General features: G+C 37.1%; 1 protein-coding gene across 1 annotated transcript in view; it reads left to right on the forward strand.

Annotated features, from left to right (window-relative positions):
* Window positions 1-15,659, forward strand: part of LOC102218112 (probable assembly chaperone of rpl4) — a 33,507-nt gene that overhangs the window by 703 nt on the left and 17,145 nt on the right. The window contains exons 4-9 of the mRNA XM_023331605.1: window positions 73-222; window positions 2,793-2,896; window positions 3,004-3,127; window positions 4,977-5,069; window positions 7,471-7,539; window positions 15,554-15,607. Of these exons, the coding sequence (XP_023187373.1) occupies window positions 73-222; window positions 2,793-2,896; window positions 3,004-3,127; window positions 4,977-5,069; window positions 7,471-7,539; window positions 15,554-15,607 (594 nt within the window). The remainder of the gene's footprint in view (window positions 1-72; window positions 223-2,792; window positions 2,897-3,003; window positions 3,128-4,976; window positions 5,070-7,470; window positions 7,540-15,553; window positions 15,608-15,659) is intronic.

Genomic DNA, 15,659 nt, shown 5'->3' on the forward strand with positions numbered 1-15,659 from the left:
CTAAAGCATTGTGTATTTTGTTCATTCTGTCCTGAAATGGGAATTGTTTGGGCTTCCTTTACCAACTCCTACGTGTTTATCCGTGCAATAGACCTAAGCCCGGATGTTGGTCATAGCAAATACATGTATCTGGGACAAATTCACTCCGGCCAGGAGGCTGTGGACTACTACACAAGAGGAATACAAGTTCTTCTATCAGTTCTAGAGAAGCAGGAAACAGAGGTTAGTGAGAACAACTTCATACATTTTGAACCGATCCACATTTGGTCATTAGACAACTACAAGCTTTAATATATCTATATATTAATTACAATTATATTTATAGATACTGTAGTTTATGTGGTAGACCAATCCAAAAGAGTGTATTATTACCAAAATAATAAATGCTTTTCACAATATTTTAGATATAAAAAACAAACTTGTGGCATGCTTTTGTTGTCAACCCTTCTGAGTGATGACTTTGCAGAAAAATCTTTTCCTGCAGTAACAGCGGTCACTCTTCTGTGTGTATGTCTACCAGCTTTGCACAGCTGAAGACTAAAATTTTTGCAAATTCATCCTCATAAGAAAGCTCATACTAATAACTAAACAATGTTCATGTCTTGCCAGTTTCTCAATTACATTTAGGTCTGGCTCTCGACTCAACCTTTCTAGCAGATGGATATTCCTTGATCTAAAACAAGTGGGGTCTGACCATGTGTGTGAAGTAAAGAATTCTCACAGAATGCTGCTGCCATCATATTTCATCATAAAGATATTAGTTTTGGGGGTTAGACAGTGCCACAGACAGTGTTGTACATATAAGAAAAATATTCTAAATTGGTCTCATCTCACCAGAACAACAGTTTTTTTTTTGTCTCAGCTAAGGTAAATTTAGGCTACAAACTTGTGTTAATAAAGCTTAACAATCTCTAGCTGGACATTTTAGTACAGTGAACCATTTGAGTCTTGAACTGCACCGTGGCACTATGGTTTGTTCTGTTGCTTTGTAGCAAGAAGGTCCTGTTTTCAAATCCTAGCCTGGGCTCTTGTCCATGGAGATGCATGTTCCCCCAGTTCATTATAGGGTTCTCTCAGGGTCTGTGGATTTCCTCTGACAGTTCAGGCACATAAATGTTAGGTTAAATTGTCTCTCTAAATTACCCCTCAGTCTGAGTGTGGGTGCATGGTTATTTGTTTTGTGTGTTGCCCTGTGACCTACTGGGGACCTTCCTAGGGTCGTCTAATGACTGCTGGAGATAGGAAGCAACACACCACGACCCTGCATGTACAAGCTTGTGTAAATGATGGATAGATTTTGAACACTATGGTCTCTTTAATTTTATATTAATAATGTCCATTGCTAAGGAGATGATTGTTTAGATTACAGGCTTCAGTAACTCCAGATGCAATAGATACTGAATGCAAATCCTGACCAGGCAGTCGGTGGGGTGCAAATGCACGGCTGTGTTAACCATTTCTGCGTGTGTCCCACGTTTCCCACATGTTGTCTGAAACTGCAAACTGTGGAGCTTTTTTTTCAGTGATGACTTTTTCTTTGCCGCTGTTATGCAATGTCCAGATTTGAAGAGTGCATTACTAAGAGATGTATCATAAAAAAAAAATCTAATCCCGATGTTAAATTTCTGCACAACCTTATGCCCTTGTTCTCCAATAATCTCAAACAAATTTTTATTGAATAATTATTTCTAAGGAAAATCTCTTCAATCTCTTCTGGATTTTGGGAATCAGAATAAAGAGGGCTGAATAAAAATCTATGCCCTACTTTTTGACAATTCTGCACTATTTTCACATTATATAACATCAACTCCCAATAAAATACATGGAATTCAGTAGTTATAGTTGATAAAATGTGAATATCTTAAATGTATCTAAATAGATCCTATAATGATGCATCTTGTGCGTGTGTATTTTTAAGATGAACAGCTTAAAAATGTCATTCTAGTTGAAATTTAAGACACTTAATGTTTTGTCCACAGGAGGGTGCTGTGGTCTAAAGTACCCCTCCTATAAAGGATAGGTTCTATAAACAAGTTACATGATGATGAAGGGTCTTCATGTGATCATCAGCTTTAGGAAGCACAGGCGTTGTTTCCTTCACCTAGACGTTTTACCTGTTTAGTTAAAAATGTGTGTTATTTCTTATAAAATAAACTAGATTTCTTGTTCGCCATAAAAAGCCTGAACAATGGTGTGGACAAATGTGTTAGATTTTTGATACAATTAACTAAAATCTCCTGGAGTCACTTGAAAAATCCTAAACACTGTGACAGAAAAGTGTCTTTTTCAAATCTTAAAAGCAGATAAAATAAATGCTGAAAAAAGACTATTTGGTATTTTCATGGAAATGTTTTTTTAATGAGACTAAATTGTTCAAAACTAATCTTAGATGTGACATAGCTCTTAAAATATTTAGTGGGTGTTTATGTCTTTCTTCAGATAATTACTAAAGTACAGATGTCTCCATTAAGACTGATGAATTAACAGAAAAAAATTTCTGTGTTGAAATATGTCATTCTGCAGAATGTGTATACGCTGCACTGAACAAGAAGAGGGCATTTGGGGCTTTTTTGTTAGTTATTCATTTATAACTCAGATTTTTTTCTGCTTGACACAACCATGTTTTCAGCATTAATGGCCTATTCAACTGAAGTTCCTCTGGGACCATAGACAAGTGTTTCTTAACATTATGTAACTATTGATGTAAAAATACTTTCCTATTCATTATGTTTTCATATTAAATACTTCATATGATAATCTCTAAGTCAGGAAGTCTGCCTTGTGCTGCTCAGGCTGGAGCCGCTGGAACAACGGATGAGAACGACGAGGTCCCTTCAAGGAAGGATGTCAGCGTGGCCTACTGCTCCCTGGCTGAGATCTACTTAACAGACCTCTGGTACCGCAGCAGAACAACCTGCACTGCTGACAACCAGAAATACTCTCTCACGTTTTAGTCATTTCCGATAACTCCACATTTGGCTCTTTCTGCTTCTCTCATGGTAGCATGGAGGAGGGAGCTGCAGACAAGTGCCGAGAGTTCATTGAAAAAGCTTTACAGTATCACCATGACAACCCGGAGGCTCTCCAGCTTATGGCCAGTTACCTGTTTAGTACAGAGAGAAACCAGGTCAGTCCACGCACTCACACAGGGACTCCAGATGAATTATCGCCACATTAAATCAGGAATCTGCCGAGTTAATTATTCTGAGCAGATTGAATTGTATGCCATTAATCAGCAGATGGACACTTACATTAACACGCACACACAGATGGGTAAAACCAATTGGAATGTTAATTACTGGGCAGATCATTCAGGTCATGTAGTCATCTGATAAATTGAAAGAGATGAGGAAGCATGTTGGACTCAGTTTCGGAGAAAACTGCTACATCAACCTTACAGTTTTATCCTGGAAGAACATAGAGGATTTGTGTAAACTAAATGGACCCATAATTATATTTATTAAAAATAATATAGTAATAAATCCATCACCCAGCCTCCTGCAGTGTGAAGTATTTAATAAATATATTATTTATTCATAAATCAATGTTGTAAATTAATTGATTGTGAACATACATTATTGAAACAGTGTCATTTGTGACTGAATATTTCTTTATTCATGAAAATATTGTGTTACATAGCTAAAATAATATCTCTTGAAATTTTACTTTTATCTTTTTTTTTTTACTAAAAACTTACAAGTGCAATAAAACTCTTGTAGATATGCACTACTCACGTTTTCCTGATTAGTGACAATTTCTGATTTTCTTCGAGGTTTAATGTACCCTAACTGGTTATAATTTTATTTTGAAAAGATAGTTTTGCAACAAAGAGAAACACAAATGTCCTGTAAGTCACTTTATCTATCTTTTGTAAATTAAATAAAAAATTGAGGAATTGTATCGATCAGAGTATGCAACCTTAAACTTTCTGGGGTTTATTTTCTGCTTTTTGATTCGATCATAGACCAAAAATTATGAATTAGTTATTAATTTAGATACATTCTGTGACTAAAGAGAAAAAAAAATCTGATTATTTTGATATCTTTTTAATATTTAAATGTGTTAACATATGCATTGATCTTATAGATTGAAACTAAAACATATTCTAAATCAGTCAAACTCTTTGTTTTTTGTTATATTGTAAAAAATGATCTGTGATTATTTTACACCTAAGTGATGTAGGTGACAAAATATTATTTTTCTTACTCCTAGAGAAACTGAAAGTTGCAACACATGCCAAAGAATGTGTTGTAGCTTTTAAATGAGTGAAAGCTTATCTTTAGTTACAGTCTTTCGTCACCACCGCTGGCGAAGCACATTCTCATTTCGTTAATGTTTTGAAATCACAAACTCTTGACCACAGCAGGAGGTTGATTAGTTATCACTGTGGGTTATCATGGGTTAAAATTAACAATAAAGGTTAAAGAGGAGCATTTACATTATATCTCCCATCAATGACACGATGGATTCCTGTGAGTTAATGGAGTTTTAACGAAGCATGAACGTAACATTTTAATTATAACTCACTTAGCTTTTTCACTGTGTTGTTCCATTTATCCGTGTCGACAGCAGGAAACAGCCTTGAGCTTCAAATATGATCTAGATTCAACAGGTTTGAGTAAGTTTTCAACAAGATCTCAAATCGTTGATCTATAAATTGTTGGGAAGTAATCAAGAGTTCAACCAATGCAGTACCAGATGAAGCCTTTAGGGATCAGGCTTGCCCCAGATTTTTTTTAGCTATCCATACATCCTCAGACCAACATTTATTTATTTATTTTTCTTTCAGCTAAGCTGCATTGATTATTATTTACAATAATTAAATTAAATCATAATAATTGGTCATTAATGTCTATGGAGAATCAATTAACCAGTGTGTAATTTGAGAATATTTGCATTTGTTTATGTTCGTAGAAGACATATCTAAAAGATTTTACACAATTTGATCATCACATGGATCTTTCATTTGTTTATAGGAAGGGAAGGAATACCTGTTGAAAAGTGTTGGGATGTGGTTACCTGCGCAGAAGCAAAGTGCAGCTTCCTCCACGACAGAAGAAGAAACACAGGTAAGCTTGTTTTCTGGTTGCTATTTCTCTCACTGCCACAAATTATATTCAGGTTAAGAAATGCACTGCTCAGAATTTTGTGGCCAAGTTCAGATCTCTGGCTTTGATGTTAATCTTAACATTTCAAGTGTTAGGATTAACACAGCCTTTAAAATAATTTTTAAAAAGCATTACCACAGAGGCCATTTTTTAATGTAACTTTAGCATCTTTACTTTTTTTTATTAGCAGTCAGAACTTTTGGGGCCCTTAGCAGGCAGAAGTGACTCAGGAGTAGAGCAGGTGGCCATGGCCCCAGAGACTCCCCATTTGAATCCTGTTCCTACCTGGGGATAATCAGGGGTTTGCGTAGGGAATGGCATCGGTCTTTAAAAAAATCTGCCAAGTCTGTATGGAGGCAGCTGCTGTACTGAGGCAATCCGTTAGAGAGAAGTGCCGAAAGGACAACAGCATCAATTAGCGAACTTAGCCTTACAGAAACTCTAGTTTATTCCCTGGACAATGCAGTTGCTTAGCTTAACTCTTAAGATTTCCAAAAGCTGCCAAACTTTTCAAATCCAATGTCTTTAATAGCATCAGAAGTTTAAAAGCTCACAATAATAAACTAGAGGAATTTTGCTTCACTCTTAACCTCTTCAAACCTGTCTTAATAAGCTCCATGTTCCTCTGAACTTTACTATCAGCAGCCACACTAAAGAGTGTTGCTGTTGGCAGCGGTGTAAGGAAATTTAAGTTTTGTATCATTATTGGTGTGTGTATTGCGATGGCTCCAATTATTATTTCTACAAGACAACGTAAATCTTCTGATAGCCTCTTTCACTCTGGGGATTTTTCAAAGTTTTAAAGTTTACATAGGAATTCAATTGAATTAATTAGAATAACAGGAGTAGACCTATAATTTAAACATGCATGTTTGTCCCTTAGCAAGAACTTATATATTGTAGCATAACTTTACTAAGATAATTTTATGCAAGTACAGCTCAGAATATCTATGCTATTGCTCCATCACATGAACATCTCACGCTGCTTCATGCATGAGTATTGGCCTGTGCATTTCTAAAACCTTGGACTTTTGAGGCCCTATATTTCAGCTCAGTGCAGAAGACTATTGAAGTCACAGAAATATGCCCATTAGCCACATGAAGTGATGAAGGTTTGGTGATAAATATGTTGAATGCAAAGTATGCTCAACTTTAATTTTGCATGCATTTCTGCCCATAGCAAAACAATTTTTTGTATCTTACAGAGCACCCCTCCCCTTTGTCTTCTCCACTCCAACAAACTAGCAGCAGCAGCAATTAGCAAACACCTGGTGGAACTGCAAGTCTGCTGAGCTCATCATAGAAATTATTTCTCAGCCTAACGCTCCTAAGAACAGTTTTAGACCCCATAATGGAGGCGAAATGATGACACGCCGAAGGCAGAGTGTCCGAAAGAGTAGGAGCTTCTTAAAGAGCGCGTTTCAAATAGGGGGTTTTCACCGGGTTTTCACCCCCAATGTAAGCTTACTCCCATCTGCTTGTGTCTGAGTGTTTTGGACAATCAAAACCAGGAGGTTAATCCATAAGATGATCACAAACAGCTTTGTCTTTATTTAATTTTTAAAAACAAATCCAGATATCTAAAAATGTTTTCACATAAAGTATTAAAACTGGTAATGGTTTTATCCTGGTTTTTGTTTGTCCTTGCAGCCTTATGGTGGTGTCTTAACTGAGCTCCTGACTCGCTGGTTAAGCTGGAAAACTGGTGGTATTCTGTCACCAGTCACCATCCAATTTAATTGGTGCATCTTTATTCAGGTTTATTTCAAAAAGCCTTTTTGGACTAGTCTGGCTGTCACAGTGTGCTTTGCAGCAGACGTTAAGGACATCGGCAAAGATAAATTTTTTTTAAAAAAGTAGGAGATAATGAACGGGCGAACATTAAAAAATAAAAAAGATGACACAAGCCCTTCACAAACGTGTGCTGTTAAGTCACAGTGCGTGAAAAAAACTGATATGAAAGGCAGCACCAGGAGTCACTCTAATGGGGAAAAATAATGGCTGCAGTGCTAGATTTTAATATCTCCAAATAAATTATATCAGGGCTCATTTAAAAAAAAAGAATAATGTGATACAGGAAAGGGTTTTGTGATGATTTGGTAGAACAAACCCCCTGTAACTCCACAGTTATGACTCTTATCTTCACCTGCAGGTTGATCCGAACTCAGCCTGCTGACACTTTGACTGAGATTAACAGCCATGCAGCTGCGGAGCATTTTGCAGCCTGAAATTGGATCATGTTATTATCAGACAAAGGAAGGAAGAACTCTGTTTGATTTTTCTCGTGTAAACACTCCTCCAAAGGTGGTCAAATCGTCCTTTATTACTATTTTCTGTCTTTTTTTTCCCCCACTTCCTCCAGAATGAAATCCCTCCGTACGAGTCTCGCATCACCACAGCCAAACTGCTTATCGAGTCAGAGGAGTATGAGGTAATGTATTTGCTGTGTGTTGTGCTTGCACGCTCTGTTTTGGCCAGTCAGTGCGTGATTCGCGGCAGGAGGCCGGCCTGGCATTTCTTTATGTGTGTATGTGTGCTTTTCTTTCTGCTGAATAGCGCTGGAGGTGGGAAGGCCATGCCTGGTCTTTATGCCCTTCAGAGTTTAGTGTCAATAATTGAAGAGTGGTATTTACAGAGATGGGCTGGGGAGGAGCGAGTTGGGGTACTGCTGAAGGGAGGAGATGGAGGAGAAAAAATGGAGGGGAAAAAAATCACAATGAACCTCTGTTTTGATGAATTGCTGCCATATCTTTGAAACAGCACACTCATCTGCTAAATCACTCATCAATTTCCAGTTTAAATGGCCTCAATTTCAGTGGCTCGCTGCCTTCAGTTCGGTACTGAACCTCCTAACAATCATTAACGCTTGAAGTCATTTTCTATGATTACTGCCACACCAACAGCAGTGTAGCAATTTTCTGTTGTGATCCAATGATTAATTTCTAGTCAATCTTGTTGGGTGGTTTATGGTTATTACTGACAGGAAATGAGCACAGTGTCCCTTTTTTAAAAGTTTTTTTACTCTTCCACCCACACAGCTCAGCTGCAGTTACATATTTGTGTGTGCGTGTGTGTGGAAGTGGGAGTGGGAGATGTGCTGTCAGGTGCATCAGTGAAATGACAGCGTTTCAGTCCATAGTTTCTGACATGTCATTTGTCTTCATCCTCCTGTTGGTGTCATCAAGCCTGAAACCTGAACCTCGGCTGTGCTCAGAGCTTTATAATGTCACATAATTTACCATATATACCAACATGGGTATGTATCCCAAGAGAATGTATCGTTCAGTCAAATTAGTCTTTGGCCACCAGAAGTCTGAAATTTTTTGAAGTTGAGCTTTATGTTCTTTCAGGAGTCAAGTCCCAGACTCGATTTGGATGAATTAGGAGGGAACACGCTTTCGCATTGGTTCATGTTTTGCTGTGTAACATGTAGATGGGCTTTTATTAAAGGGTTCATACACAGTCTGGAAAAGTATAGAGTTTACTTCAAGTATAAAAAATGTTTGTATTTCCATTTACCTTTGTGTATATGTTTTTCTCTGTTTTTAATCCCATCCGTGTCCATCCATCTCTCTGTCAGTCCAGTTAGATCTGCTTCCTCCATCCACTCCTTGTTCTAGTTGTTGGTTTATTTAATCCATCTGCATGTTATCCATCCATCTATATTATAGCTTAGGTTTTTCTTCCGTATTTTTCAGTCTGTAATAACTGTTTCCTTCTGGTCTAAAATCTGATTGGTTCTCCAATCTGCAGATTTAGTGTTGAAGGTCCAAATCTAAGTTTCTTCTTTAAATACAAATAAGCTGCAACAACCTTTTGGCTTAGGATCAATAGAACTGATGTTGTTTAATCTAAAAATTCAATTTTACTATCACTTTTTTGGCTCATAAATAGACTTTAACTTTCTACATTCACATTTATGTTGTTTCAAAAAAAACCTGCATGTTATGACTTGTGCCACATCGTCTCTGCCTGTGCAATATATTTCCTTGTTAGTAAGTTAGGGGAAAAATGTGTTTCTGTATTGCACGCTAGTGACAGATTCAATCTCCAAAAATGATTTTTTCCCCCTTGTCTGTTGGTGTCAGACAGCACTTCATCAGCTGTGAACTCTTCACTGGATGACAGTTTAAACAAGAAGCTAACACACCACCGACCTTTGGCTCAGTAAAATAACACCTCTGCTCCCATTACCTTTAAGGCTATACACTGCCTCGTCAAGAGGGAACTAAACAGAAAAAAACAGAAAACAGTCCACCAAATAGGTAAAAAATCCCGCTTATAATACAAGTGCTTTGATCCAATTCTATAATTTAATTAAAATGTGCAACTTGTGAAATGCGTACTCTTACTACAGAGCGACATATTTCAAGCCCTTATTAGCTTAATTTCATGATTATTGGTTAGATCTAATGAACACCCTAAATTTAAGTTCTCAGAAAATTAGAGTATTACATTTGACCTTGAAAAATTATTCCTATTGCAGAAATGTCAGTCTAATAAAAAGTGTAATCATGTAATTTACAGTATATACACTCAGTACGTGGTCTTGGCTCTTTTTGCATGAAATATGCCATCAATGGGGTGTGGTGTTGAGATGGTCCATCTGGCTTTACTGAGTTGTTGAGCATAAGTTACTATAATAGCAACCTTCATCTCATCTGCATTTTTGGGTTTTCTGTCTCTCATCATCTGTACTATATCTTATAGACTCTAGGGGGCTTAGGGCAGGCCAGTATCCTGACATAAAGTCCAATGGACCAACATAAGCAGATGACATGGTTCCCAAAATTATCCCTAACTTGAACCTTGACGGTGGACATCAAGCAGCTTGAATTCTGTACCTCTCCACTTTTCTTATGGGCTCTGATACCTTGATCATCAAAAACAAGAACGACTTTGCCTTAAAACAGAATTTTGGTACACTGAGCAACAATTCAGACTTTCTTTCTCCTTGCCTCCAGTAAGACACTTTCAATTCTGGTGTTCAGGCGTGGCTTAACACAAGGAGGGCGACATACTGTATGCATCACTTGTCCTAGATATGTCTCTATGTGGTGGTTCTTAACGCACTGACTCCAGATGCAGTCCTGGCTTAGCTTGTGCATCTTTTTCTTGTACACATTTTCCTTCCACTCAACTTACCATTAGTATGCTTGGATGCAGCTCTTTGTAAACAACCAGATCCTTTGAGATATTCCTGATGCCTATATCCAGCAGCCACTAAGGATGTGAGCATAAGTTACTCACATCCTTAGTGGCTGTGAGTAACTAAGGATGGGTACAGCCTGGACAGGTCACTAGGCAACCAACTTTTCAACATTTTAGTTTATTGAGATGCTCTTTGACATGATTGATATGAGTTGTACCATATTCCTGAAAAGCAATGTTAAGATACACATCCTGTGTTTCTGGTATATATATAAAAAAAACTAATTTTCTGCTTAGCTAAAAATGTTCTCGTCTATCAAGCAGGCATATAAACTAAGCTAATTTTACTGAGAGAGGAGCATGATTGAATGCCAGGATTCAACTGGCTGAAACATCCATAGAGTCATTTAGGGAGGATAAAACATAATTTTCAGTCATTGATTGGCCACCCAAGATCTCTTGCTTCAACCCCATTAAGAAGATTTAAGATCTACTGAAGACTCCTCACAGCACACTGACTATATCCTCATAAATACCAGAGCCAGACAAAAAGTTAATTCAGCTATAGACATAAAAATTGGTGTGTTAAATAAAACTAATGTTAAATGCAATGCTGTCAAAAGTAAAGATTTTTTCCTCCTTTTTTTGCCCAGGAAGTGTGAAACAGTTAGAATTTTTAAGGTGGTTTAAAAATATATTTTAAGATGGAGCTTTTACTTACTTTTGTTGACAACACATTAAAAATCTCTAAAACTCATAAATAGCTTGTAAACAAGGGATTTAAATGACGGCTGGACCTGGAAATTAGCTGTTCCAAAAATGTGGCATGGAAAAAGAACAAGAAAAAAGTTCTCCCACATGAGTGGATTTCACATTCTATGATCGTTCCTACTTAATTTGGGAAAGAAAATTAGCCAAAAATACTTCTTCAAATCCGTTCCCCCCTTTTGATTCATTTCACAACATGAATGCATGCCAGAAATGTCATCTTTCACAGTGCTAATGGAATATGAGCTCAAAGATAATTACAGAGCCCTCTACATTTATTAGTGCCCCTGCTAAAGATGTGTTAAAAGCCGTAAAATAAATTTTATTGCAGTAACATGTCATTTCACATTGATAATTTTAGACAAATTAAACATTTAATTTAAGCATCTTATCAAAAGAAACAAACATGCCAAGAAATATATGTTTTAAACAAAATAACAGTTGCCACTACAAACTTCTGTAGAATAATTCAAACTAAAGCATTTTTGTTGTTTGTCCATAGTCTTTTTTTCTTGGAATTTAAAAATGAAATGACAAAGCCTGTTTCTTACAGGCACTCTTTAAAATTGTAAAGACAATAAAACATATCATTCAAATAAGGCAAAGGATGTGGTGATCTTCATAAATCAAGAAGTGGTAACTAGAAAATAGTTTTTTTTCTAAGTTAGCCTATATGTAGAGTTAGAGCAATGATTAGAGTGTTTAAAGTGAGAAAAATTGTGAAAAACCCAGGCTGGACACAGATGTTTGGGGAATGTTAAGGAAGTTGCATCAGTCGTTCTATTGCAAAGAACATCAATTTTAAGGCATGTTTCACATCTTTGCCAGGTGTGAAAAAGACTGTGGATAGTGTAATAGTCCATCTTTATAGAGTAAATAAAGTGGCTGTTTTCATAATTGTTTTAAATCATATCTTTTTAAATGTCTGAATTTTAGGTTCAGACATTTGCTTTTGGTCTGCAAGGGGGGATTTGTTTTTTCGTTTACAGCATTTTAATCACTGTATTTATTCAAAGTAATAAAACTGCGTGAAATTTTCATGGATAAATCTGTGGGGATATAGTTTTACTGTATGTTTATGACTTCAAAATCTATTATTTCATAAACATACAGTGAATTAGTTTTGAAGGAAAAAACCTGTGGAAAAAGTCAAGACATCCGACTGAAAAAGTGTGTAACTTTCACCCCAAAGACACTATCACATCCAGTAGAGAATAAAGCCTACATAACAAACAGGTCAAATTCATAAACAGTTTTATATATTTTGATATAAATACAAGTTAAAGACAAATACAGTTCTATTGCAACACAGTACGGTATCATACATTGTTAAGGACCAACTGACCTGCATTTAAGCTCATTGTTTTAATTGGGGGAAAAAATGTTTTGTTTCTCTATTTTTGTAAGTGTCCTGCAGAGCTCCCTTCTTTCTCACTTACATTGACACAAACACATAAACACACAAACGTCATCATCATCATCATCATCTGTCATTGCTGCTGATTTACTTGTCACACAGCAAACGGGGAAACGGGCATCTACCTTTTTCTGACAGCCATTACGGCATCTTTCAGTGCAGTTGTCACACAAGCTGGTGGATAGTATCGTACCTACTCACCTTGTCACTTGTGTTCACTTTTATTTATTTACTAAACGCTTCTGTCGTTAAATTTAGACTCTCGTGCTGCTTCTGTCTTCCATATTTCTCACGAGCAGAGTTTGCATAGACTTCTCCTAGATTAATTTACTTCGCTGTAGCTATCCCTGTTTGTGTGTGTGTGTCTGCATGTGTGTGAGCTATGGCGCGCCCTCACTTGTAAAGTGATTTGTCTTTCTCCAGTCTCTGCTGCACGCTCCAGTAAAATGATTCTGTTTAACAGCATTGCCTGAAGACGACACACAAACACACAAACTGCACTTGAGCACAGTGAACATTATAAATGAGTTCCTCCCCAGAGTCCTGCTTTTCTTTTGCTATAGAAGTCTTGAAATAAAGAGGACAGCGTGATTGTATTGTCTTTAGTATTTATGTGCATCTTGTTTTTTTCTTTTGCCCCTCCTTTCCAACTTTATCCCTCTTTTAATTTGTATCACTTCCTATTTTTCTCTTATCTTCACAGGAATATTAATCTTGTTGTTGTTTAGAGCGTGAAGCAGCTTAAAAAACTCTGAATCTTTAATCACTTCCCCCTGGGCTGACCAGTGTAGTTAAGAAGTTGGAGACGATATAATGGTTATCATTGCTCACTTGTCCTCGCTTCCAGATATATCTCGTTCTATTTTTGCTGCTCTAAAACTGCCTGTTCTATCTGTTGTTTAATACCCCAGCAGATCTTTTGTCCCATCTAATAGAATGAACTTTACAACATTTTGTCATGTTACAACAACAAACTTCAATGTTTTCTATTGAGATTTTATTTGGTAGAGTAACACGAAGGAGCAAATAGTTGCAAATATGTGTGAATAAAATGAATGCTACTTTGTACTTTGTAGAACTACCGCTTTCTGCTATTAAGTGGCAGGCATATTTGCTTATTCTTATTACAAAATAGTTTAAGCTCAATCAGATTGGACAGAAAGCATCTCAGATCATTAAAATATTAATGTGTATCTGGGCACACATGAATGTGGTTTAATGTTCATTGTCGTGCTAGAAGTTGATCCTCAGTTCCAATCTCAGTTGTTTTGCAACCTCTAATAGATCCTGGTTACACATTTTCTCACCAGCACCAATCCATGTAGATCCTCCAGAGATGCAATGGGCCTCTTGGCTGCTTCTGTAATTAATGCTTTCCATATCCGACTTATTTAGGAGGTCTAAAATATTTTGGTAGGCTTTCAGTTTTGGTGTTCTATAACCCAATTCTCACTTAAACCTTTCCACATGTTGCTCCTGATCTGTTTGCTGTGATTCTTAGTCTTCATGATGCGTTATTCATGAATGTTCTCTAACAAACCGCTTCATAGAACATCTGGATTTATACTGAGAAAGATTTACACCCAGGTGAACTCTATGCTCTCACTAGATGACTTGTCAGGTATTTGGTTTCACTAGATATTATTTAGAGGCATGACAATTCAGAGGGCTGAATACGAATACGGACAGTTTTGAAAAACAAAATATTTCACTGAGTTCACAAGCACTTGTTTCATTTTGTGTGTGACATATAAGCTCAGTCATATTCATGAAAGTTTATGTTTGTAGCATAACAGATTGCGAACTATTCACAGAATGGAAACACTAAATATTTATCGTTTGGCACTTTATCTTTGTGCTCATGTGTTGCAGTGAGACAATGAAAGTAGAGGAGATAATTGTGGCGCTTGGCATAAATCCATCCCTCATCGGTTGAGATTGGGTGTTTTTGTTTTGTGTGCTTTTAATCAGTCATTAATTAATTTAGGACAATAGGTTCTCTGCTCATAATTGGTCTAGCAATCAATCATCTGACTCTCTGACATGCACGTTTGCGCAGTCTTAACGAGATACTCTCAATTAACCCGACTCTCACTCAGTCTGTGCAGGCGGCGGGCCTCTTTATCATCACCGGAACCACGTTGCTTTAATGAAAAGAAACTCCACAGAGCAGCAGGAGGAAGAGAAAAAAAACAGTGAAGTTCTCCAGCTAATAATTCTGCCTTAGCAAAACAAAACAAAAAAAAAACAAAACAAGTGCAGCTTGTTGAAGTCACATTTTTGTTGAGCATTTGCTGTCGGTGTGTGTATGTGTGCAATTGCGGGGGTGCATGTATGTCTTTTATTCTTGCCCTTCACCACGGGTGATTGGCGAGCGGTCGCCTCCAACCTGAAGTTGACAAAAATCAATATATCATCACCTGGGGCCTTACACACACACAAAGAGACTCACAAAGGCAGCACAAACCACAGGTTCCACATGGAGAGAGACGGAGCTAAACAAACATGCTGCCTACTTTAGTTGAGCTCTGATTTCTGTAATGGAAACTTCCCACAGACAACGCTCCAACAAAGGTCAGCTAACATTTGGCTCCTTTGAGACCTCAAACCGCCTCTCCAGGACACTACAGAGAGTGACTCAGACAAACACCCTGAAAGTGGGGTGGAATATGGACAACATGTCAAGTTGATCTTTAGATTTATTTGGGCCTCTTGCTCTATGAGGTGAAGGGAGGGTATGAGTAGGTTGTCAGTAAAATGATTAAAAGGGCCATTGGAAACAGTGTCTGCAGTGATTATTGACTGTGCGATAAGCACTCATGAGTGTGTATATTGACTGCTGTGTCTGTTGTCTTGTTGGTATTGATGGCAATGTGAATGGGGACGCTGACCCCTTAGATACTTATCAGACCCTCTGATCACTGTCATTGATTAAGCTGCCTGGAAGGTGCACAACAATGCCAACAACAATGTTACTGGTTACTGCAAATTTATTTAAAGCCATTGCTCACAGTACATTTTGCTTATTTCTCTATTGAATGAGCATTTGTATGTAAAACAGTTTTTTCATTATTCTGTTTCATTATCTTATATTCTCTTTCTTTATTAGATGGCGGTAGATGTATTGGAGGGTCTTCTGGAAGAAGATGATGAAGTTGTTCAGGTAAATAATACATTGACTTTATGAAATAAATAAATAAAACATGCTTAAGGGA

This window comes from Xiphophorus maculatus, chromosome 3, assembly GCF_002775205.1.
Source record: "Xiphophorus maculatus strain JP 163 A chromosome 3, X_maculatus-5.0-male, whole genome shotgun sequence".
Classification (NCBI taxonomy): Eukaryota; Metazoa; Chordata; class Actinopteri; order Cyprinodontiformes; family Poeciliidae; genus Xiphophorus; species Xiphophorus maculatus.